Raw genomic sequence first — 25,637 nt, forward strand, 5'->3', positions numbered from 1 at the left:
TAGGTAGGTTATATAATGGAACAAGTATAAATGTAAATGTAAATAGAGCAGATGTTTGTATATTGTGTATATGGTGAATATCAGGTCTTACCTGGTTTCTCCATAATAAAAGATGCATTCAAATCCCATATTCTAATATATTATTTGCATTGGAACAATGGAACACATAATAGGTCTATTCCATGCTGAAAAGAGAAGAAGGAAAACAACGTTTCAGCTGTGGAGCCGCCATCGGGCTGTGAGGAAGCCTTTGCAGCTCACGCATGCTGATGCAGCTATCCACCTGAACTATAATTTGCAATGAAGGGTACCTTTTCTCATTTTACTGCTTGAAATCAGGCTTTAAAATTATATTTCTCAATTAACAATTCTGCAGGCTGTTCTGTTTTTGCTAGTAACTGCTCGCATCAAGTTCTGCACTTCAGAAAGTGAACACAAGCACCAGGTATCACCTGTAACCTCCAGATGTTTATGGTTGTATTGAGAACATTAATTGTGTGAAAAGATACTGCAGGCACCTTTAAGCTTTGGGAAGTGATCTGTGACACTCTGAAGAAAAATAGATTTGACGTTTCTGTCTTTTGGAGCATTATTGCAAAACAATACGTAATGCCTTTGGCAGTTTTGTATCTGCTCTGTAAGGACTCTATTGACTATGTAAGAAGTACTTTTACTAACTAGATTTGTTTTTGGTATTTGTAAAAGTTTAAGTAAATGTTCTCCAATGAACTTTGAATACAAATCATTTGAAGGAAGTCATCTTATTTTTCTTCTAAGTGAGATTGAAACCTGCTCAAGTGTTTAACTCCAATCAAAATAGACTTTTGCAATTTTTTCATTTGTACTGTAGCCTCTGGTAGAGAATCTTAATGTTCTTTTGCCTTTCCATTATATTCTAATTTAGAAGGTAACTATATTAATTATATTCTCAGATGGGGAAAAAATTATTCTCTGGTAAATTCTCCAGGAGAGTCAGGAATTATATGAAATTTACTAATACAGATATGTTATTCTGATGACATGTATAGCTACAGTAAGTGGTCAAAAACCATTGTTGTATTAATTTTTTAGAATGTTCAGTGAGTTGTTATTCCAAATATGCAGAATATTTTGTCTTTGAACAGCTTCTTGCATGTTATATATTGCAAATTTTATTAATTTGTTATATGAGATGTAGGCTCAGCTTTCTCATTTAATTTGTTATTTTGAACATGTGGTACGTAAGATACGATAGGAAGATAGAGTAACTGTGATTTAAAATTTAAACTCTTCAGGTATTATTTTTGTTATACTTGCATATCCTGATGACATGAAGATAATTTTCCATTTTTGTACTAGTATTGTTAATGGGTCTGTAATTTCTAGCTCATAGCCAGTCGATTGGGCTTGCATATAAGGCCTGGCTGGCACAGCTTTAAATTAAATATTAGGAGCCCCCCAGTCACCTTCCTCTGAAAGCGGTCCCTTTTTGAATGGTCACCAAGCAATGGGATATTGCTGCCCTCAGGGGCTGAGAACTTCAGACTGTACAGTATGTCAATGGTGTCCTGGGCTTGTGGTCTCAAACCATCAATGGGGTGGTGGTGTAAATCCTCCTGTGGGTGCAACCCTACCTTATATTACTTCAGATTGGCCTCCTTCTGACAGCAAATGTGCTGCTAGTTTGGGAGTGATGTATCCACCCTCAGCTGGCAGTCTGCATTTGGGCTCAATATTACAGCATAGATGTCTGTTCAGTGTGGCACTAATGGTCTTGCAATGTTATGTACATTGACCAGACTCAAGAGAGGCAGTACACTGATCGTCTGTTACACCCTTGGGAACTGCCAGGTCTTGTAGAACCAAAACCTCTCCCACTGTATTATAAATGCAATAACCATTGCCGGCAGCTGTGGGTCTTGGTCCTCCAATGGTGTGGTGGTAAACTGTTAGAGGCTTGGCCACGTCCTGGGCCCCATTCCACTGATGCTGCTAACTGGGCTTTGTGGTTGGTGTTTGTTTGACCTCTACCTTTGAACTTTGAATCATTCAGTGCCCGTCTCTGTATTTGAGATAGCTTGGGATACTGCCCCAGATACTAAGGCATTTTGTTCTTGTCTCCCTTATGCCTTTTTCCATTAGGCTGCCACACAACAGAATTTGTGTACTATCCCACTGATAGGTGGCTACTCTTCAGACTGAAACGAATGTTAGGTTACTCCTATAACCCTCATTCCCTGAAAGAGAAGACAAGCCGCCAAATTTCTTTTTTCAAATTCTAATTTTCCAACCCCAACAAAGGGCAGGAGGCAGGTCAGTCTTCTATTCCCTAGAAGATGGAGCAGAGAGAAGGCATCGTGGTGCTGACTGGCCTCTTGGTATTGTTGGTATAAAAGTTTGTGTCTCTGCCACTGGGCGCAGAGAAATCCCATTATTTGTTAGCTACTCTTCTCTTTCTGAGAACCAAGGTTACATAAGTACCCTAATGTTCTCAATCCAACAAGAGCCACTGGTCCTTCTGGAACACATGCAGTTGAATAACGCATCATTACACTTCGGATTCTTGTCTGAAGGTGATTCTAAATAACAGGGCTTTTCTTATAGACAAGCTGTTCAAGATATTATCTTCTGCTTGCAGGGGTCACCTTTTTCAGTTGGAGTTCGCTACATACTGAGAGTAATTAAAAATGCAACAAATCTTATTGATTCCACTTGACACATTTTAATTCCTCTCAGTATATATACTGTATATGTTTATAGTGGCTATAGTATTCCATTTCTGATATATGAAGGAAGCATGACATATCTAAGGTGTCATGTAATGTTAGATACAGTACAGTACAGTGGTCATAGATCTTGGATAGCTTAACCAGGGGTTCCCAAAGTCCAGTCATCAAAGGCCAATATGCTTCTGGCTTTTATTCCGGCCTGAATTATCGAGTTCAACTATTTGTTTGCTCCTTTGTCAAAATTGCTGTACTTAGGGAAACCCTTTTCTATGCCAATAGGCGAAGGCACAAAAATGTACTTGTGTGAAACCCTTGGTCTAAACTTGCAAATTAATGTTATCTTCCAAAAGGTGCAAAGTAGACTTCAGTGCAATCTAAAAATGGGCAAGAAATATTAGTGTGGTTATCATTGAAACGATGTGCAGCGTGTCTACATGTAATGAAGTTACAGTGGCTTTACTGGAATTACTGTACAATGAATACACTCTACCAGTTTATCAATAATTATTAAGGCTTGAAGCTGGGCTATATCCAGCCTACCTCCAGAGACCTTGGTATCAGTTAATTTTGAATGTGTTTTGACTTGGTAATTGTAGTATATATCCTCTTTTATTAGTGCTTATGGGTACATTTAAAATATTGCTGTATCTCTACCATATTACATGTATCTTGATAATTGTTTAAAAGCAAACTAATTACTTTTTACTAATTCATTTTATTTTAAATACAAATGTTTGTTGGTTTTCAGTACCATTATGGAGGCAAAATTGTTATTAAACTTTCCTGTAGATCTGAATATTTGCGAATCTTCTGAATGTTACGTTCTGAATCCTTTTTGACCAGCCTTTTCTATTGCAGAATGAAAGTGGTTCCATTTTAGAATGAAGGAACTGATCGTAAGGGAGCCCATTGTTGGAATGTTTGAAAGATAACTTGTTAACATAGGATACTTGCACAAATGTTAAACGTGCTTTCAATTCTTCTGTAACAGGTAAAGTTATATTATGGTGTTGCAGGTTTTGCCACTCCACATAAAAACTAAAAGTTATTGATACCAGTCCTACTGTATTAGCTTGAAACCCAAAGTACCAAATTTGACTTGGGTTGTTCAGGGTGTGGTGCTGTAGTTCAACACCACTGCAAACAAATAGTAGCCTCCAAGGAAACATTTTTTTAATTATTAAAGATGTATTATCTAAAATGTTAGAGATCATATTTCCAAAAAAAGATGACAGATAATTCTGCAATGGAATATATGCTTATTTTGACTTGAATTAGATGTCATGCACTGTATCATTCCAGATATGTATCTAGAGTGATACTGTACATGACATTCAATGTCTGGGCTTGTATAAAACTATTTTCCTGTATGTTATACTTGCATTGTGATTTGTAAACGCCTGTCATTGTTGTCAAGTAGTACGGGATTAGTTTTATTGTTCTGGGCACTGTTCTATACTTCCTGTACATTTTTGTTGGATGGTTCACATGTTTTTTACTTGCTATGCTTAAGCTTTCTGGTTCCATTTCAAACTGAGTGAAATAATAAATGCTCCTTTAGTCACAATGTGGTGTGTGTTAGTCTATTTTCTATGAAATCTTTTGCTTTCTGACTGTATTTACTTACACTAACTGTAGCCTTACCTGCCAGTTTTCAGTGGAATCCGGTTGGAATGGTTTTCATTCGCCTTTCTCGCTTGCTTCATTGTTTAAAGACTCGCATCAAGATTTAATGTGAGGCTCTGACAGGAAGTAAGGACAAGCAGCTTTCTTAGCCATTGTGTGTGCAAGCCCGAGAGAGCTGACTGGCTAAACTGAAATGCATTGCCCTCTGAAAGTATTGAGCCAACCCAGTAAAGACAATTGAGGGGGACTTGCAGCTTATACCATTAGAAATCCATGACTCGGGAATGTTTTTTTTTACATTAAAGCAATGTGAGCATCTACTGCAAATCAGGGAAAAAAAACATACATAATAAAATTTCACTTTAAGGTTAAGGTTTTTTAAAGTCAGGTCACATGCGAAAGCAGATGGCTTTTATGATTGGGGTTATGACCTATCAACATGTTTGTTGTCAAATGGCTTTGTTGATGAAATATACCCAACCTGTTGTTGCATCACTTTTTGTATTGTTTATACTCTCCTCCTGCCTTTGACAAGTGACCAGGCAGTGATTAGAGTCTTCACAGTTTAATTCCTAAATGAGTATGGTAATTGACTGCACAGTATTTGTTGCCTGGGAGATGGGGGAACAAGAATATATTAATCACATATGAAGCTATTTCAATGTTGAAAGACTGACTTTGAGCAATGTCAATTAAAGGTGAATGTTCCTGCCTTTCTTCTTGTGAAAACTCTTAAATTAGGGGGGGTTTATCTTTCACTTCCTAATTTTGTATATATCCGATTGTGTTCTGTAGGATTCTGCAACTGTTGTTACTGCTTAGAATATTCAACTGTTTCAGAATGTTCCTGTAAAAATAACATTGGAAATCTTTCTGAAAACCTGATCATCAAGAAGACTTATGGGGAGCATATGCTGCATGAGAGTAAAAATTTTTGTCTAGCCTGTGTATACCTACACTGTAAAAAAAACACACACTTTTTTACTGTATGTTAAATGTTCACTTATCTTGCCATTCTTGTATTTCAAAATGAAAATATAAAAATGAATTTCAGCATACTTACCTAATAATACAGCTTAATAAACATCTTACTATAAAAATCTTATAATTTAACATACTGTTTTGCCAAATGTTTAGTTTATCAAATAGCCCTTATTGTGTTATCTGAGAATTCCACCCTTGCAGATTCTTATGAAAAAGAGCTTCACAATAATTATTTGCCTGTTTCTTGATAATTAAATTGTAAGGTTAAAAGAAAAAGATTTGTGTGCATAAGTCCAGGAAATGCAATAAGTAATTTAATAAATTTGCCTTTTAATATTTCAGTTGTTCACAATGTCAGAGCTATTATTGAAATAGGAGTTTGCTTATAAAGCAGCTTAAGTAGCTTACTCAAGCACTTGGCAGTTACTGTTCTGCTATCTCACATGGCATTATAACTCAGCAGAGATGTTTGTACTTACATTTTTTTCTGAAAACCAACAAGATTTCTTTTTTTGTTGTTTATCTTTACTTGGATTTGGTTTATGTTGCCCATCTTAGTTGGAGTTTTAGGTTTACATTCAGATTTTTGTTCTAGAGTAAAATACTGTGTATGACTAGATCTCTGACTAACTGTAACTTACTTTTTATAATGAAACTAGATAGATTACACCGGATTGGCTACAAATACCCTAACACCCTTTGAAATGCTAAGAATGATGAGGATTCAGAACTATATACCTATTATAAATATCATGTTATTTCTACAATATTGAAAGTTTATCTGTTTTGTCCATTACAGTCATTCTCTAATCTACAGTAGATCACCTGTTGAATCTATTGCATTCTCTATTAGAAATTGTTACTTGAATATTTTATAATCTAATCTATTATGAATACCAGAAAAACAATTCATTCTCAAATGTAATTTGCTCTGGATAAAAGTGTCGGACAAATACATAACTAGTAAATCTAACCTTCACAGAATACGAAGGCCTGACTCAGATCTCATATGAAGGGTTGGACTTCACTCTTTCAATAGATTCATGAAATAAGAACACTGAGTGCCTCATACAGTATAAGACCAGCAGAACCTTAAAGTCCACACTAAGTTTCACTGAATTAAAAAATTCTCATTTGAGCGTGTTACAGGAATCATTGCCATATCATTAGCATACAGTAGCAACATGCTTCAGGTGCAATAATTAACGCAGCTCTTTAAGGTAAGGTGTGGATTTAAGAAATAACACTTTTCAAACCAGAAAAGAGGGAACATGGATTGAGGAACAATTGGGGAGAGAGAACTGTTATTTGGAGAAGAAATAGTGTAAAATGTGATTTTACTATCCATACAGTACTATGAGATGGAGTACAAGAAATGCATCTTTTCTTGAAGGACATAAGGGAAATTGCCTCAAAAACATCCTGCTTTGTGTTGCTTTGAATTGTCAGAACCTGTTAAGACTTTACAGGCAACAAGAAAATATGAAAATGACAGGTTCAGAAGACCAAGACATTAGTGAGTCTAGTGAACATTTCTTAAGTTGACAAACCTCGTAAGCTTTGTCTAGTCCTGCCGTTTCTGGTATCAGTGTCATGTGTGCTCTGAATCGTTTGTCTTTCTCTTTCCTTTGGCGATTTTAATTTCTCTGTTAGCAAGGAGCGCCTCTAAAAACTTCACTTGTGCCGAAAGGCATCCTTTTGTAAGAAGGATCTCAGCTCATAGAACCTGTTTTCCATCACTGCCATGTAGCACAGGATTTAAGGCGTGCCTCACGATTAGCAGCTGACACCTGCATATCATCATCCACATCTGTGTGGTCTTTTCATCCCACTTGAAGGCATTGCCATGCATTTTTCTTTCCAGCAGATGCTTCTGAACTTGTCTTTATGGCACATGTCTTTATGGTTGTCTTGTAGTGCATCAAAGAGCTTCTTCCACTTTAAAATTCAAATCTTTTGTTTTGGCAGATGAATTTTAGTGAATGGTGCCAAAGTTTTTTTTTTAAACAAATATTAATTCATATTAATACTGTGGCGCAAATAATATTTACACTGCCTGTTCTCTATGTGCCTTGGTGGTGTCCTAAGCAGATTTCTTCCTTAGTTTCTCATTACTGACTAATCCTTCTCCTCTTGCCCGTTCCCTGGTGAGGTGCCTCTGACCTGAAGAGCTATACAAAGGAAGCAGCTCTTATTACCATTGTACAGGAGAGGACAGTTCATCTTCCTGTAATGAGATGTTGTCCTTGTAGCCCTGCGGAAGGGCAGCCAATCAATATCGATAGTGATGTGGGAGCTGCTCTGCTTGCAGACACCCCGAAGATTTCTCCCACTCTGTTTTCTTTTTCAAGCCTTCTTGGCACATGGAGGTTGTTATAGCAGCACATTTATTTATTTTCTCCTTCACGCATATGTTTTGCTCAGCAGTAATTCAGTAATGAATTTTTTATGGCCCCTTCTTCGAATGGAGATGCTGTCTGCTTCTGTCTGTCCACAGTCAGTGCAGTCTCAAGGGCTCTAGGTTCTGTAACAATGTTACTTGCGGTTTGGGTCTCAGACTACGGCAGTGCTGGCCAATTAGAAAGAACAATTTTTGTTGCACTACCTACCAGGCCTGTGGAGGAAATTATGTTTGTTCTTGTGAAACATTATCATTCATATTTGAATATAATGCTTCCACTTTTTTATAGAATATTTTGAACTTCTAGTGCTGTTTTTTTTTTGCTGGCTTAGTCTTGTTCTGTTACCGGTATTCCTTGATGTGTCGCATTTTTTATGCGGACAGAAGGCTGTAATGAACTTTCAGCCCCCTTGGCTTCTTTACCAATTAGATCCTGCAGTGATGCAGCAGTGATTTGGAAATAACAAATGGGAGAAGGAATAACTAGTAGTAAAGCACTGTTATTTCTCATGAGCAATAATCATTTGTCCTACATGCTTAAAAGTAGAGCTTTTATAAGTGGAGTTTTTACACTAATGAAGTTTATTAGGGTGTTATTTTTATTGTCTTCAAAACAAATGATTCTCAGGGAGCGCAGAACCCAGAAGATGATACCGACTTCTAGTATTATGACTCTGTTGACTGAATTGTCTTCTGTGCCGTGCAGTTTATTTTAAATATAGCTTTGTTCAATGCAACTTGCATAATAGATGAAAGACAGTGAAAGAATGTTAGGTGCTTGTAGATTAATGGTACCAGAACCTTTTCAAGTGTTCTTTTCTTGCAAAGAGGACTTATACAACCTGGTTATATGACTGGTGTGATATTTCATCTCGCAGCACACTGCAGTAGTGGAGAAGCCCAGAGGACAAGGGAAAATTCACAGTGTCCTTCACACTCTTCCAGTTCTTTTGAGGATGAAAAAAAATCTGATTTTTGAATGTTACTGAAAATGTGGATGTCTCCCTTGGCTTTGTTTTCAAGCAGATACCTGGTGATAATCATTGTAATAATGGGTTTCTGCCTCTGTCTTTCAGCAACAGACCTGCTGCTGGCTTGGAACCCCATCTGCCTGGGCCTGGTGGAGGGAGTCATTGGAAAGATTCAGCTTCACACAGGTTAGGCCCACAGAACAGGACATGCATGGTGCATGGGCTAGTCTCTCGCTTGCTTGTAACACTTCCAATGACATACTGTCAAGAGAAGACAATTAATACGGGGCAAAGCCCGTGTTAACTAAAAATAGTTTTTGAAATCCATTAGCTATTCGGCGTGTTTTTTTCATTGGCTAGTAGTATAAGAGTAAACAGTACAACATTCTTTTTAACTTAAAAGCAGCTTGATTAAATATTGGACAGGAATATACAGTAAGACAAGTAGCAGTCTTAACTGATCTTTAGAGTACAGTAGCAATGTTGCTGTATTAATAATGTTTAGATTTTGCTCTCAGATTGACATTCAGAAAGCGAGGTGAAAAGTTTTGCTTCTGCTCTGTTACCATAGATAAAGGTTACCTGTTTGCACAGGGGAGTCCTTTACGATTTTCTTTTCTTATAGAGTGCCCTATTTTAGGGCTTTAGAGGTTTAGGTTGAAGGGAGGTTTGGATGGTTTCACCTAACTGAAAAACAGATCTCAAGTACAACTCAATAAATGTGTCAGACTAACAGAGATAGTAGTATGCTACAATATGAACCACTTATGGAGAATTTTTTTTCTTATCATAATTAAAATAGATTATTTTCTCTACTGTTCTTATGTTTTTGTTTTTTTAATCAAATTTAAAACTTGAAACACAGATTAAGTTTAGGAACGGTCTGTAAAGCTACTCGTTTGGAAAGAAATTATGATTGCATTAGTGTAATTTGACTTATTTTGCTTCAGCTAACAGAGGCATGAACCAAAGAGTTATGTGAAAGTGGCCTTTATAATTCCCAAAGGATGATGTGCCATAAATGCATACCTATTTACAAGAAAGAATATCAAAGGCTTTTCTGCAGCTGAATGAAACTATGAAACACCTCTGGCACATTACAGCAAATGGAGCTAACCTCTTTTGGTCAGAAGATTCAATGGCCCACTTTCTTAAAATGTCAACTCTAGACAGAGTTTAGAAGAATGATCTTAATATTGTATATTCCTGTCTTATATTTTTTGTCAAGGTAAATAACATGAATCATTAAAAATCATCTTTCGCTTAGTGGGGGGAAGTTTCAGTATAGTGCCAGAAACTATTATGCACAGTGACTGATAATATCCTTGACATTTTTTCAGAATGTATTGGCTGCCACAATAAAGACTTTTCATTTTTGCAGCCTAGGCTGTTTTAAAGTATTATAGTTTGTTCATTTAGTTGTATGTAGCTATTTTGTGTCTTTAGATTTAGATTAAGATTCTCTAAAGAGAAGACTTTTCTTGACAGATAGATACAACTGCAGAAAGCAGACAGAGAGCACTGAGATTTTGACATCCAGTCACTCTGAGATTTCAGTTTAAGTACTTTGATGAGCTATTGCTGACATTCTAGGCTTTATGTTCAGCTTTTAGCTTCAGAAGAGTTCCTGATTTTGGTAGCTACAGAACAATTTTTTATCAAACAGAATTTACTGATGAGTACAGACCAGTGTTGTTCACATAGACATGGGTCAGTCGAACCTTGAATCTCACCTTGACCTTATTTGTACTGAGTGATTTATGATACATATTTACTTGTTCTGAATGTTCAAAACGGATGCATAAGGCTGTGATGCAGTGTATTTTTACCAGCTCACTACCAATCTGTCCTAATCTGTATCTGAAGTATTCATTGTATATATCCCTACCTGCTTAGTGTGGATAAATAAGTTACATACCAGACATGCTTTTCTTAGCAAAAACCCAGATCTGTCTGGAATGCAGAAATATAACATCCAGTGCTGCCTGTGATCTTTTTACCTGGGTAAATCAGTCTTACACTGTTGAAGTAAATTTCATTAACACATTGCTGACTTTGCAAGTACAGTGAACTGGAGATAAAAAAACACAGTATTTGGATAACCACATTTCCAGAAGTGGGGATGGTTAATGGAATTTAACGCAGTAGTTTACAATTATGTATAATTATTTATGTTTGTTTTTGTTTCAGTTCTAGATTAGTGCTGTTCATTTAGGAAATGAGGATAGTTGCCAAGCTCTTGTAAGAAAAGAGTAATGCTCATCTTTTGCCATGCTTAATTAAACAATTCTGAAGCTGATTCTTTGCCAGAATGTAATTTATGGCACGCAGAACTACATTGCATGCAGGATCTTTCAGAGTATTAGAGCTGACATTAGAACAAATTTTGCTGGAATAATAGGTGAAGGCGACCCAATGAGTTACCACTTTCTTTTTGGATTCAAGCAAATTGCCAAGAGCGGACAGTGAGTGATGCTGTGAAGAGCTTGATGGTTTCAATTTACTTGTGGTTGAGTTCTCCACAGTAATGATCTGTAGGTATCCATTTTACCTACATTCATATACATTTAGTATTCATCTGCTTCGGTTTGCTAATGACTGTATGTGCAGAGACCTCTGTTAATTACAGTACATATTGTTTTTTGAACATCTTTTCTGCTAATATTGTAATATTATTCAAAAGGTAATAAGGCAAAACTAGTTATAAGATTTATTAATATTATTCCTTGCAATTATTTACCACTTTCTTTCTCTTAGAGTCTTAAAGTACCTTATAAAAAAGACAAAAGTGAGCCTGGTCAGTACTGGAAAAGGAGACTTACAGAACAAATACAGTAGCTTAAGCAAGTGGTGTTGCTGGACTATGGAGCTTGGTCTGGTTTCTGAACTAGAATTTCCAAAACCAGTGCTTATACTGTATGTGGTAATGGGGAGATTAAATAGTTGAAGGTGTCATATTTTTAAATAATGCTTGGAACCAAACCCTTGGCCTTTTCGTCATCCCATGCTGTGTGCAAGAGCAAAGGTGTTAACTCTGGTGCCTGGTTAAATTCCACTCTGGTCTGTCTAGAGGTTCCCATTAATTAAGTTGGTGAAGCAATTTCTTGCTTCATCTGATCTCCTATGTAGTGGCAAACCCAGATAGGTGCTGTACATCAGTGGTGGGTGAAATGACTCCCTCTATATCCATGTACAAAACTCATTGGGAAGATGAAAAGTGCCATATAAATGCAATTACCTAGTATTAATTAGGAAAAAAAAGACATTTCTGAGGCAGCGTTATTTATTGGAAATGAAAAAACATGACAAAGATATTATCAAAACTATTGGAAAAAGAAGCAATAATATGTTTTCATTTTGTATTGTCTTCTTGCTTGCATGCTGGATCTAAAACAAAAACTACTTCTACGAGCATTTTTAATGCACTACAACCATACCAGTACCAAAATTAAAATTGTTCTAATTCATTCAGATTTAAAATATATTATTTGAGCTTCTTAACTAAAGGCATTTAAAAGGTGGACAGAGATTAAGTATTAAATGCTAATTTTGAGATTTTATAACTTCTAATAACTAAATATGACAGATTGTAGGTTTGTTCTCAAAGTGGTGTGGTGGGAATTTTCACTGAATGAAATGCTTTAATTAAATATGTGTTTCATTCTTCTGTCATGCAGTAAAATACAGGTAGTTGACAGAAGGGTACTGTATGAAAGGTGACTTGATGGAAGACTTCAGAAAAGATAAATTGGCTATGCAAGGTATTTTACATTTGAAAATATACTACAAATTATAAATCACAGTGTATGCATCATTGAGGTTCAATATAAGGACTTTCCACATAAAAGCTGCCAAGGTGATTTATACAGGGTATGTTGTGAGTCTTGAATAATGTGTTATTGGTATTCTGCTTTTAGAATATAATTATTTAAAAATATTAAACCTTTCCCCCTTGTAAAACTGATATAGAAAGAGAAAGACAGTCATCCAAGAGCATTCTTTGGCACTGTCTTTCAGAACCACGTCATTCTTTTGCCCTCTTTAGCCACATAATCAGACTTTAAATTGTTTTCTGGATGCATTTCTTTCTGAAACCTTTTGGGGTTCTCTTTGATGAAATAGATACACAGTGAACATAGACATGTTTTTCTATCAGCCCATCCATTTTCTAGCTGCCTCATCCAGTACAGGGTAGCAGGGCACCCGGAGCCTATCCCAGCAAGCAGTAGGTGCAAAGCGGGATACTGTACACACAGGACTGGATGCCAATCCATTGCAAGGCAACACAGACAGTCATACTCGCACCAGGGTCAGTTTTTCCAGAAGCCACCTAACAAATTAGTATGTCTTTGGACTGGGAGGAAACTGGAGCATCTAGAGGAAATCCATGCAAATGTGGGGAGAACATACAAACTCCACACAGATAGCAGTCCAGGCCTGGAATTTAACCCAGGGCCTCAGTGCTGAGAAGCAGCAATGCTAAACACTGCACAACCTTGCTGTCCTATGTTTTTCCATACAGAGCAAATATGAAATAGCTTTATTATAGTACATACATATGTTATTGGAGATAATTGTTATGTAATAAAACATATTGCACTCTATGAAGAAATGTAATTTAATGTTCTTTTATTGGACTCTTTGTCGGCTTACACTCATGAGTGGTTTATCTTATTTATGGGCAGATCAGAGATGCTATACAGTATATTTCCCATTCTCTAGACACAATTTAGTTTTTTCTGCACAAAACAGAATTAAATCTTATTCATTTTATTGTGTGACTTTCAAAATATTAATAGCAAAATCTACCTTTTGGGAACACGGGGATCAAATTGATTTAGCAAGTAAGAGTGATTTCATTCTGTTAGAGGGAGAGATGTTATTGTGATAGAAATGTTAGGTGTCCTAAATTGATCAATGAAATTGTGGTTAAACTGATTCTAGAAAAGTCTAGAAAAATAGCAGAGATGATACTGATTCATATCCCAGGTTCATTAATGGTGTGCTTTTGAAAAGGTTTACATCATACACATGCACAGAATTTTAAGTTAATTCCTGTTAGGATGGAAGTGATTGAAGTGTCCTTTTGTTGAAAGATGACTCCTCTCGTCTCCTATCAGTTCAGCAGAGATGCATCTGGTTGACTGTTCCTATGGTAGCTTAAAAATAAGTTTGCCAAATTGGTGGCAACTTTGCATGCCCATACCTGAAACTGATCCTATGTCTTGATGTGATTTACACAGAGATTTCCTAAGTGTCAGGGCATGTGAAACATACATGATACACTGATCCAGAATTCTGTCCTGCCTTACTTTCCTGTTTTGCCTTCTGAGAGGTCTCCTGCATGTTGTAGGGATGGGAAGTCTTGGCTATAGTACATCAACATTCTTAGAGAGTTATTGTGCTACCTTAAAATAAAAGCATGTGATAGTCAGTAAACCTCTTCTAAGAAACCTATGAAATAAATCTTGACGTATACAGTATAAGTTTTAGTATGTACTGTATATAACTGTTATTTGTTATTAACAAACTGTTATTTGTTTGATTTGTCTTGCTTTTTGTGACTTCATTTTAAATAAACAAAAACAATTTACAGTAGTTTTGTAGAAATAGGAAACTGTGTTCTATCAAGCAATGATCCATATGCAGAGTCACTTGAGAAAGCAGTATATGACACTTCTTTAAATACATTATCAGTCAGTTTTCAAATGGCTGTGAAGAATAATCTGCTGGTTTTCCCAGAGTGAGGCAAAGTTAGAAAATGTGGTTACATTGTGGAGCTGCTAGTGTAGGAGGTGGGAGAGCACATCAGAGTAAGTCACTCTGCTGACTAAGTGTTAGTACAGCTCATATTTGACGTGTTCTGTTATGCCTTGCAGACTGCAAAGTAATAACTTTCTTATTCTGGGTTAATGAAAATGGCTATGCTTGTAATATTGCAGAATTTAAAATGTGTGCATACACTGCTGCAATTTCTCAATTTAATGTGGTTTTATTATTTTTTGAGGCAAAAATATAGGATGGTACTGTACTTGAATTTCAGTCTAAGTTGATATGCTGGTCAGTACATTAGTCTTTTCTAGCTTTGATTACTGCAACTTGCTGGGGTATCTAAATCCACACTGAACACATTTCATGTATGTCCTGAATTCAGGAGCCAGAATCCTGACCAGGTCTTGGAGCCCTTGCACTGCACTGGCTTCATATCGGGTTTTGTGTCAACGTCAGAATCCTCATGCTTACCTATGGTTATAAGGCTCTACATGGCTTGGTACGGTACCTTTCTGACTTCCTACTCTCCAGCCTGCAGCCTTCATTCGTCTGATTCTGGCTTCCTCTTTGTCCCCCAGGCTTGCTCACACTCTGTGGGTGACAGGGCCTTCTCTCGTTATGGCACAAAGCTGTGGAATTCTTTCCCAAAGGGTATTGGATAGTCACTTACCCTTATTATATTGCTTGAATGGTTTATAATGGACGACATGGCATTTATATCGGAGGCCAACTAGATCAAGTACTGTGTTGACTGTGTTTGTCGTTTGGAGAAGTTCAGCAACTTGTTATAAGTTGTTTGGAAGACACTTTCTGTCCATATTCTTATCTTCATATTGAATTTGTCTGTCATCAGTATGGTTATGGAAAGGGAGGTGTACTGGGGTGGGGGGTGGGGTGAGGTGCTGAATCCAGGGTCCATCCCGGCCTAATAAAAGTTTGAAATGTGGGAGTGCTTATTCTGCATAGATGGCATCGATGTTCATCTACAAACTGCTGCTCTCTGCAAGAAGGTACAGTAACTGCCATAAGAACAGAAAAGATTCCAATTGACAGGAGGCCATTTGGCACATCCATCTTGTTTGGTTGTCAGTAGCTACAGTAATTGATCCAAAGAGCTCATCTAGCCATTTCTTGAAGGAAGTGATGCTATTGGCTTATAAAAACATGAGTACAGTAAGTAGTTTGTTCCAGACTCCCACAACCCTTTATTCAATGAAGCTGAAATGCGCTTCACCTTGGTTTCCATTTGTGTGAAGAAATCCATCAGGTCAACTTTGTCGTTGCCTTTTAAATGCTTGAATCAGGTCTCGTAGTTCTTATATTTATGTGAAAGACTACAAAAAGTAAGCCTGTCAAAATTTGACATTCCTTTGTGCATGGCAGTGTACTTTGTCTAATTCTAGAGCAGTGTAGTAACAGACAAGTAAGTTCTAGAACCCGAGATGACGTTTGAGTAACTGAGTTTATTGCATGCAAGGAACAATAAGACCAAAGTATTGTTCGAAATATAGATACAAAACTTTCAGTTTATATAGCAAATTTCACCTGCTACGGATGCAAATTGTAACCATAGTAATGGGGGGCCCTCTATGTTTGGACATTCCCAAGACCTTGAACACTTTTGATGGTCGGTTTTATCTTTCCTTAGGGGGTGTCTTTATCTTGCACATGGAATTTCATATCAATTAACTCCCATCCCACCATAACTCCAAGGTGCCTAAGCATGGAATGTCTTGTGTTACAAGAAGTCTTTGTGCAGAAAGAAATCAGTTAACCCCTTTTTCACATCTTATATCTTTCTTCAGCAGCAATCATTTTTGTATTGTATTGACCAAAATTGTATACAGTAAGTTATTAATTTGTTGAACAATCACAATGTAACATTCTTTGATGATAATTTCTATGCTTTTAATGCAGTTATATTGTGACTGTTGAACTTTTTCTTGTTCCATATTAGCTTGCATTCCTGAATTTGGGAACTTTTATTTTGGATACAACTGTACATGTACAATTTCAAAATAATGAACACAGTTCCCCTAATGCTTCTCTCACTTCTGTTTTCCTCAATCTGTCATGTTTTTTACAGAATACAGATCAATACATGCATTCCGTTCTGACAAACTGAGTTAGGAAGCTATCATTAGCCATGTCTCTCATGGCTTCAATTTCAGGTACTGACATCTTTGGTGTATCTTGATAATACTTTTGTGGAAACTTAAAATCCCCCACAGTAAGGACTTCTTCCTTTACATATACTTGAAAAAGTATTCAGATGCACATTTTGTTTCTTTAAAGCTTGTATGGCTTTTGAAGTAGCGATTTAATATTTCTCAATGTTTTTTCCACAACCTGCTACACATATTCAGTGCAAAAAAAATGAAGATTGATAATAGAAAAATGTAAAAGTTCTGATTGCATAACTATATCAAACACGTCTGTGGTAGTGAATTTAAATTCATTTAGGTGCAATAAATTACCTTAATGAACTACTCCATTAGCTTGGTAGCCTTTGTCTGTGGGAGTGGTGAGATTGGAGAAAATATCCATGGGTCAGCAATATCCCAGTCTCTCGAAAAAGAGGGCTTGTATGGAACTATAAAAAACATCCCGTATGGAGTTGGCAACAAAGCACTTTAGTGATACTGGAAACAAGGCAAAAGATGTTGTGGTCAGACAAGACAACATTGGAACTTTTTGGTCTAAATGGGGCCGGCATGGTAGTAGAGAGGGTAGCATTGTTGCCTCGCAGTTCTGGGGCCCTGGGTTGAATTCCTGGGGTGCTATGTGCATGGATTTTGTGTGTTCTCCCCTTGTTCACATGCCTTTCTTTTGGAACTCTGGTTTCCTCCTACAGCCAAAAGACATACTGGTAGGTTAAATGGCTTCTGAGAAAATTGACCCAAGTGTGAGTGTGAGCTTGTTTGTGTCTGAATATTCCCTGTTATGGACTGGTTTCCCATCTCAGGTATATCATGCCTTGTCAGCATAGGCTCTGGCTCTCCTGCGACTGTATTCATAAAGTGGTTAGAAAGTGGATGGGTAGTCTAGATGGAAAGTGTTACAACTGACACAAATTCAACTTGGTAAATCACTTGGTTCTCATCACTGAATGTTCTTTTTGAACTATAATGCCACACATCCATCTGTTCTCCGTCTTAAGGATACGGCATATCCACCACTGTTGTATTTATCACCATCATTCTCTGTTAGCCATGTTTCAGTGATTTCAATTTACATTACATTGCATTTTGGATCTATTTTGTTTGGATTCTCTTCTTTTCTGTCTTAGTTTAAATGTGAAATGCAGAAAGAGAAACCTATATTTCTTTGTAGGTTCTTGCCCCAAGCTGATAGTCTTTTTTGAGAACTTCTTTTCAGGCTCTTTAAATATTTTACGTAATGGAAGAGTGCTGTTCATGCCAGTGTTGTTTGTCTCAATGTGAACAACTGGGTCTTTGCCTGCATTTTGTAGAAGCCAGCCTACCCTGAAGACAAGGCTGGCCTGCAAAATGACTTCGAGACAGAGTACTGTCTTTTATTACTTGGGGTCCTTGGCTTTTACTTCCTAAAATTTTTTTTTTTTAAGAATATAATCTTCAGCAGCAACTATTTCTCTTTTTTGCCTTTTATGGTGGCACTGGCACTGCTTGAAGTTGTTTGGACTCATGTCCAAACTTCAGAATCTGTTTTAATTGTGTTCTGGCAGCTGCTCCCCGGAGCTTCCAAGTCTTCATGTTTCCATGTCCTGGATTGAAGCACAACTGATTGATGTGAAAGTAAAGTGGTATTAAGGATAGGCAGCTGTAATTTTCAATCAAACTACCTGGGAGCAGCTTCTTTCAGCTTCCCATTGCTGTAGCTCTGATTATTCGCACACTTCTATGAACTTGTGATTTTTATAGTTCCTCTATTTCTTGGTATTCTCTCAGTTCCTGTAGTTTAACTTCCAGTTCGTTCACTTATTATAATAATAATGTTTCTTTATTAGCCCTATACAATTTCTTGCATTAGGAATTCGTCTTTTTGCATACCCCAGCTTTTCTCCATGGAGACACAGACACACAGACAGGAAGAAAAGCTTGGGGTCAGAGCGCAGGGTCTGCCATTGTACGGCGCCCCTGGAGCAGTTAGGGTTAAGGGCCTTGCTCAGGGGCCCAACGGAGTAGGATTTCTCTGCCGGCCGCAGGATTTGAACCAGCAACCTTCCAGTCACAGGCGCAGATCCTTAGCCACAGAGCCACCGCTTCGCCCCAGAGAGGAACTGGAGGGCTGGATTTTGGATTTTGAGGCAGGTTTTTCTTTTCATGTATGAATTCCTCTATGACAGTCCGCATATTGCATAAAGTTTTACAAGGAGGAACTGGATTTTGAGGCAGTTTTTTCTTTTCATGTATGAATTCCTCTATGACAGTCCGCATGTTGCATAAAGTCATGAACTTTAGTTAAATTGGGTGGTTTAAAATAATTTCTTTTTTATTCAAGTGTATAACGTTTGTTGCCACACAGACACAAAGAAATCTATTTTTTTTTGTGACTAGAAATAAGCCAGCTCTTGATCCAATGCTGCTGAAAAGTAAACAGACTATCATGCATGCATTACAGCACAGCTTTGAAAGCAAGTCAGGTTGCTAAGGTTTCTGTAGTCTTCGACTGCCTGCTTTCTGGGTGATTGGACCAGCCAGCTTCACCAGAGCCTTGTTAGCTGGCATGGCTCAGAGTAAATCCAGAGCTTTATGGCTTCCATAACAGACTGGAGAATAAACCCTCCACCATATTTCACCTGCACAGCAATCCCCTACTGTAGCTTGCCTGTTTCTACATCCAGTGGTGAGGACAGGAGGGCTGAACCTCTGGGATCGATTGTGATGTACACTCTGCAAGTCTTTTTAATTTGTTTTCGTCTAGGTGTCTTTTCTCGTCTTAACATCTAGAGATTTCAGAGATGTGCCGAGCCGGGGCCTGGACTTCCTCTGAAATATTTCTGCAGTAATTAGCTCCTGTGGGTCCACTTAGACTGACTTCACTGACTAGTCCGCTGCACTTACTTGAAAAATTCTATTACACAGGCCTGCGTTCCTCTGCAAGACTGCCTTTGACTAATGACAGCATTAGAATAATAGGTAAAGCAAAGAATGTGTGAATGTTTACTTTTTTGTTTAGTATTTAATTGCTTTTAACATAGTTCTTGTCAGAAGAGCTAAATTCTCAAACATTTGATATGCCTTAGGATATAAATCCCTGAATCTAAACAGTGGAAGGTTATTTTTAACAGCACTCTGATCAATAGGTTGTTTTTTTATTTGTACTTAATTATGTTATTGTTTTTTCTTTTTTTACTGTTACTGTTTTTACTGTTTTTACTGAGTTGTGAAAACAATGAAGAGTTTTTTTTACTGTTATTACAAAACCTGCATTGAAATGAAACTTGGAGGTACCATAAATGTATGTGAACATTTCTGGTCTTACAGCTGAAAAATCTGAGCTCACTGGAAGACAGAAATTAAATGCGTAATACAATATATTGCATGGCCCTGGGGAATGATAAAAATAAAGATGTACTAAAATGAAGTGACCTTGAATGCTTCCCTTTTTGCCTCTGGGAAATCAGTTTAGATGTTATGTTCCATGCCTTATATTGACAATGAATTTGGTCTTATTTGTAAGCATTTTTTTCTGATGTTTAACACGATTTTCTCACAAACTTTTTTTGGTTTTGTTTTTTTAGAATTTTCTTTTGTATTTTAATCCATCCCGTTACTGTATCCCGTTACCCTTTACCATATAGGCTTAACCGATCCTCGAAGCTTTAATTAAATAAAATTTAAAATACTGTGACTTGTCCATAGACCTCAGATGCCTGTCCATCTGTTTCTCTCTATTTGGAATAAGCACATAGTAAAATATCCTTTTGAAATTATGGGATAAATCCCACCTCCAGCCTGGCCTACAAATGCTGATATGCCTTTTCTAAATACCATGCAGCACGCTAGGGATCAGATTTCTCAATAAAATGTTTTTTTTATGTGCTCTAGATATTAGTGGCCTACAGATGTAGCCACACAGAAAACAAGCAATAAATAATAAAGAATAAAGAAATAATAAAACTGCTGTGGCTTGAATGCATCTTGTTGATTTCTCAAGGACCTATTAATTGTTTTTGTATTTTATATGTATTAGGTTTTTTAAGACCTTGCAGAGAGAAGACATTCCTTTTATTTTGTTTCTGTGAGCACATTAAATGTTGACAAGGAACAGGACTGTGCTCTTGAACATTGCAAAGTCAGTTTGTTAAAACAACTACCTGAGCGCGAGGAAATATTTAACTTCATTTTAATATATTCAAGCTGAAGACACTGTCAGACCTGCAGCCTGTGAGAAGTGGAACGCACCCAGCCCCACGTACTCTATTTAGAAGAAACCATCTGTAAAAAAGGGGAAATGGTCAAACACATTTCTTTAGGTAGGCTATGTTCTTGAGATACAGGAAGAACCCCTTTAAAAGACAAACCCCTTTCATATCGAGGTTTCTAGAAGGTTGTTTGTTCAGCGTGGAGCTGGGAAGAGCAGCAGGAAATAAATCAGTCTTTTGCACCATGCCAATAATGAGATATTTGGGCTGTGGTGGATGTGTTTTCTTGTACAGAGAACACTGTTGCTTTTGTACAATGACTTGCATGCATGCTAAAATAGCCACATAGTTCATGCTTTATTTTGTATTGTATGGAGGACATAATCCTTTTGTCACGTAGTTGTTTTCCAATTGTGGGAATACAGTTTTTGTTTTCTAAGAGTGGAAGTTTCAAAAGAGAAAGATGTCCTAGGCAGTGCTTTGTTTTTTTTTCCTGTCATATGTGTGATAGTATGTTTGTGAAGACGTTGAGTTTCTAGGCTATTCTAGGCTATTCTACCTCTAGGCAGGCCATATCTTAAGAAAACCTAGCACACAGGGGTTCATATTTGCCATAGGATCTTTAATGACCAAGTATTCAGGTTATCTGAAAGATGGCATCTCTTACAGTACCTGTTCTAAAGCTTCAGCTTGGAAATTCTTGTCTGTTTACTGTTGCAGCATACTATACAACTTAGTTATTCTGTTCACAGAATATTGATGTAAACATTTGTTGTTTTTGAAGAAATTTTGCAAAGGAATATATAACATTTTATCATGGTTCAACAAACACCTGTCTTTTGTTCATGACCCAGGTTATACACAGATCACCACCAGCCTATTTTGGGAAGGTAGCACTAGTTCCCCACAACAAGTGATTGTGTCATTGTCATGGCAACTGTCATAAAACAAGGATGGGCTCTAAAGATTGTAAAGCCATTTTGTGGTGAAGAAGGAAAAAAAGTGTCTTATAAGAACTGATAGTGATAATGAAAATGTTTGTAATGTGTCCTATTTCAGAATGATGAAATTGTAACATTTATGGCTTATATGCTTGGAAGAGACAGGTCCCATAAGGCATTGTTTGTCATTCAGCAAAGGAAGGGAAGCTGTCATATTATTGACATATGGTTACTTTAGTCTCTTTTAAAAACGGTTATGCTTTAACAGCTGTTGGCTGTAGTCATTTGTCATAGTGTATGATTTTTTGAAAGCTGCCAGTGCAGGAAAACCAAAGTACATTTATTCTTGATGGATATTCTGTTGGCAGCACAACAGTTTTCAGTCCACTAGATATGACTAATTATAGTACATTTTCTTCAAAATATAAGGTGTAAAACCAAGAGAACTGATATCAAACCACTTTTTTTTTTACTAGTAAACAATTTCCGCATTTAGAGATTGATTGCTTTCTTTTCACCTCCGTGTTTTCACTTCAGTTATAGGAATTATAGGGCTTTCAACTAGACTGAAGCTTAACTCATAATACAGACTTCAATTTTCCCTTTCAATACTTAATCCTACAAACCAATACCCTGTATACTCTTCTGGTTTACCTCTAGGTTCACACAATGTAAGAAACAAGAAAAATGCTTCACCTTTTCCTTCACTGAATAAATATGCAGCATGGATATTTTTATCATCTTGTTTTGATATTGGGTCTGAACACTTTCCTAAATTCCTTTTAGATTCCTTATTTTACTTAGCATCCTTTATAAAGGATGGGATGAAATATGAGTGCCCCTGGTTTTGCAAATTGTTATTGAATGGATGGATTTTTGTTGGTTATAGATTATACTAGGTATTCTAAGTTTTTTAACCTGTATAAATTATTTGATTACTGTCAAAAAGAAACAAGTTTTTATGTTCTGTACAGTACATTTACCTATGTCCCTTTTTTACATTTACATTACCTACAGTAATTACATTTACATTACCTACAGAAAATATAATTTTGGTAACTATTAATGGGATCGGAGTGTATATAGTTTAAGATCAATAGAGAGAAATCCCTTTTTTCTATAGATTGATATACCACCCTTCCAAGTGTTTTTGTGGTGTCAAATTTATTTTTAAGCAAGGATAAAAGGCTTACAAACATGTCTCCTGAAATCTGAGTACAGTATCAGTGTTTCTGAAACAAACTGACACCATCTGAATGGCATTATAAACCTGTACATACTGTAATTTTAAAATAATGCAGAAGAACACTGTAGGATCATGCAACAGTATCGCGCTCCCCTTAATGTAGCCACATTAGTGGCCATAAATACAATGTTGTTTTGTTCTCTGTTAGGTGAATCTCTGGAGGAGGCACATTTGTAACAACAGATCAATGTCACACTGTCTGCAGCTCTTATTGATGTTACAGAGAGGCAGAGACTGTCAAATCATGGTAATTGTCTGAAGGAACAATCATATTCGGTACAGCCACACATCCTGTTATTTGAAATTATAGGTATAATGTGTATTAATTAATTGAAATATCCTTAATATGCATCTAAATTATACCTCACAAACTGTGATCCATCTGTCATCTGGAGGGCGTATAACGGACGTTGACTCTTCCTACTCTGTTATTTCTTATGATCTACAGGGCCAATATATTGTTGCTGGAACAATACTGGAACCATGGAGATGGTTTTTAGACTAGTTGCTCTCCATATGGGGTAACCCAGAAAAATCTTGCTTTAAACGTCTGAGAACTACATCACTGCTGGGTGATTTTGTGCAAAAATCTAAAAAGAACATCCTATCCACAGTCTTCAGCTCTGTTAAGTCTGGATTGAAGTTGTTGACCCTTGAATCATAATGCTTACAGAACAAGCAGGGCAGTGCTATAATGATAGTTCTAAATAGTCTCTATATATAAGTCCTTGTTTAGAAAAAATGTACTATTAAGGAAAATAAACTGATTTAGTAGTTAGCCATTTTTATGATTGGCTTTTCATCTGGAACAATGTGTGAGTTAGCCACTCTACCTTATTGTAGTCTAAATCTTAGCAGTTTCCTGTGTAAAACTGTTCATCTCATTACTTTAAGTAAACACATTTTATGAAAAATAAGTTTTCATCTCTTCAATACTGTGTATAATTCGTTCTTTACTGTTCAACATTTTGTTCTTTAGTGTTCATAAACATTGTCATTGCCAGCTGTCCAAGTTGTCTAACCATTAATTATGTTTATCCATCCACGTGACGGAGCCAGAGCCTATCCCAGCAAGCATTAGGAGCAAGGCAGGATACACCCTGGATGGGACATCAGTCCATTGTAAGGCACACACAGACAAGGACATGCGCACACTCACACATGGGCAAATTTCCCCCAAATCCAGTTAACCTAACAGTATGTCTTTGGACTGTGGGAGGAAACCCGAATACCTGGAAGAAACACAAGCAGAAATTGAACCCAGGGCTTCAGGACTGTGAGGCAATAGTGCTAACCACTGCACCACTGTGCTACCTGAAAAATGTTTATGCATTTTAATTGCATTCATATTTTTCAAAGATTTTATGATTTTACTATTAAAAAAAGATACTCTTTTAGCTTTTTTGCTAACTCAAAAATGTCTTTATGAAACGTTAATTATGATAAATCATTTCTTTCCATTGACGGATGCATTTTTATATCTGCTAGTTGTTAAAATGTTTGTCCATGGTTGGAATCCTTCAGTACAAGGTGTAGTTACTGGAGTGTTTACTGAATTGGAGGAAACTACAGAGGCCCTTTTTGTTTTTTTAATTTTGTTTAATTCTGCTGGGGTATTCTACAGTAACTCAGTTTTATTTAGGTGTGACTAATCCTGAATGTGCAGTGATTCATTCAGGAACTTGGTGTTCAGAGTTTGGAAAATACAGTAGGCTGCTACTTTAATTTTAACTCTCCATTTCTTACTCGATCGTAACCTGCTTTTAACCTGGCTTGCACATATGAATTAACTTGCTTGCTTTAAGTATAGTATAGCATTAAATGCTATTCTACATTTTGGCCAGTTTTATTTATATTTCCTTTAAAGACAGTTTTTATAGTATGACTGAGGCACTGAATGTGATAACGATTAGATACAGATCTAATCTCCAGACACTGTATGCCAATTGTTATCTTAATCTGTAGCCAAAATGGATTTTGCTTACATTCATTCAGAGGCTGGTTTCTCTCTTTCTAAATAAAACATATTTAGGTGCACATTTAAAGCATAGCACATTTAACAAGGAACACATTTAGTTAAAATTTGATCTTTCTAACTAAAGAATGCAGATTTAAAAAGTTTACCTACTTAACATTTAATAGCTCTCTGCAGAGCAAGATGACCTGTTGTTGACATTGTTTTAAGCACAATTTCTCTTGAGATTTTTTTGTAATTGTATGCCTTCACAAAATAAGTCTACTCCAGTAATGACTGAGGCAGTCCTGCAAGACAGCAGGATATTAGTGGCCTAAAGAACAGAAGAATAATGCCACTTTGTTATAATTCAATATTATATTATTCCTTTAATATTACTGTATGTTATTCTTTCAAAAATAACATATGTTAATCATGCTTTATACACTATTCTTTTAGGTTACAATATAATCCTTTTATGTTATAACCATAATATTGTAAACCATAATTTTTAAATTCTTAAGTGTATGAATTATTTCAAAACCATTAGGATTTTACTCTTTAGAACATCATACCCTGTGGTTTTGAGCAAGAGATTGTTGGTTTCCTTTAAAGTGTGCACAGGACAGTGGAGCAGTGTCACTAGTGGAGTTGTTTAGCTTAGGACAGGAGCAGGACAATCTAA

The 25,637-nt window shown here is 36.6% G+C and overlaps 1 protein-coding gene across 1 annotated transcript in view; it reads left to right on the forward strand.

The window, feature by feature from the left end:
- Window positions 1–25,637, forward strand: part of inpp5f (inositol polyphosphate-5-phosphatase F) — an 85,166-nt gene that overhangs the window by 18,207 nt on the left and 41,322 nt on the right. Inside the window, exon 2 of the mRNA XM_069189114.1 lies at window positions 8,796–8,876. Within this exon, the coding sequence (XP_069045215.1) occupies window positions 8,796–8,876 (81 nt within the window). The remainder of the gene's footprint in view (window positions 1–8,795; window positions 8,877–25,637) is intronic.

This window comes from Lepisosteus oculatus, chromosome 4 (assembly GCF_040954835.1).
Source record: "Lepisosteus oculatus isolate fLepOcu1 chromosome 4, fLepOcu1.hap2, whole genome shotgun sequence".
In the NCBI taxonomy this organism is placed as follows: Eukaryota; Metazoa; Chordata; class Actinopteri; order Semionotiformes; family Lepisosteidae; genus Lepisosteus; species Lepisosteus oculatus.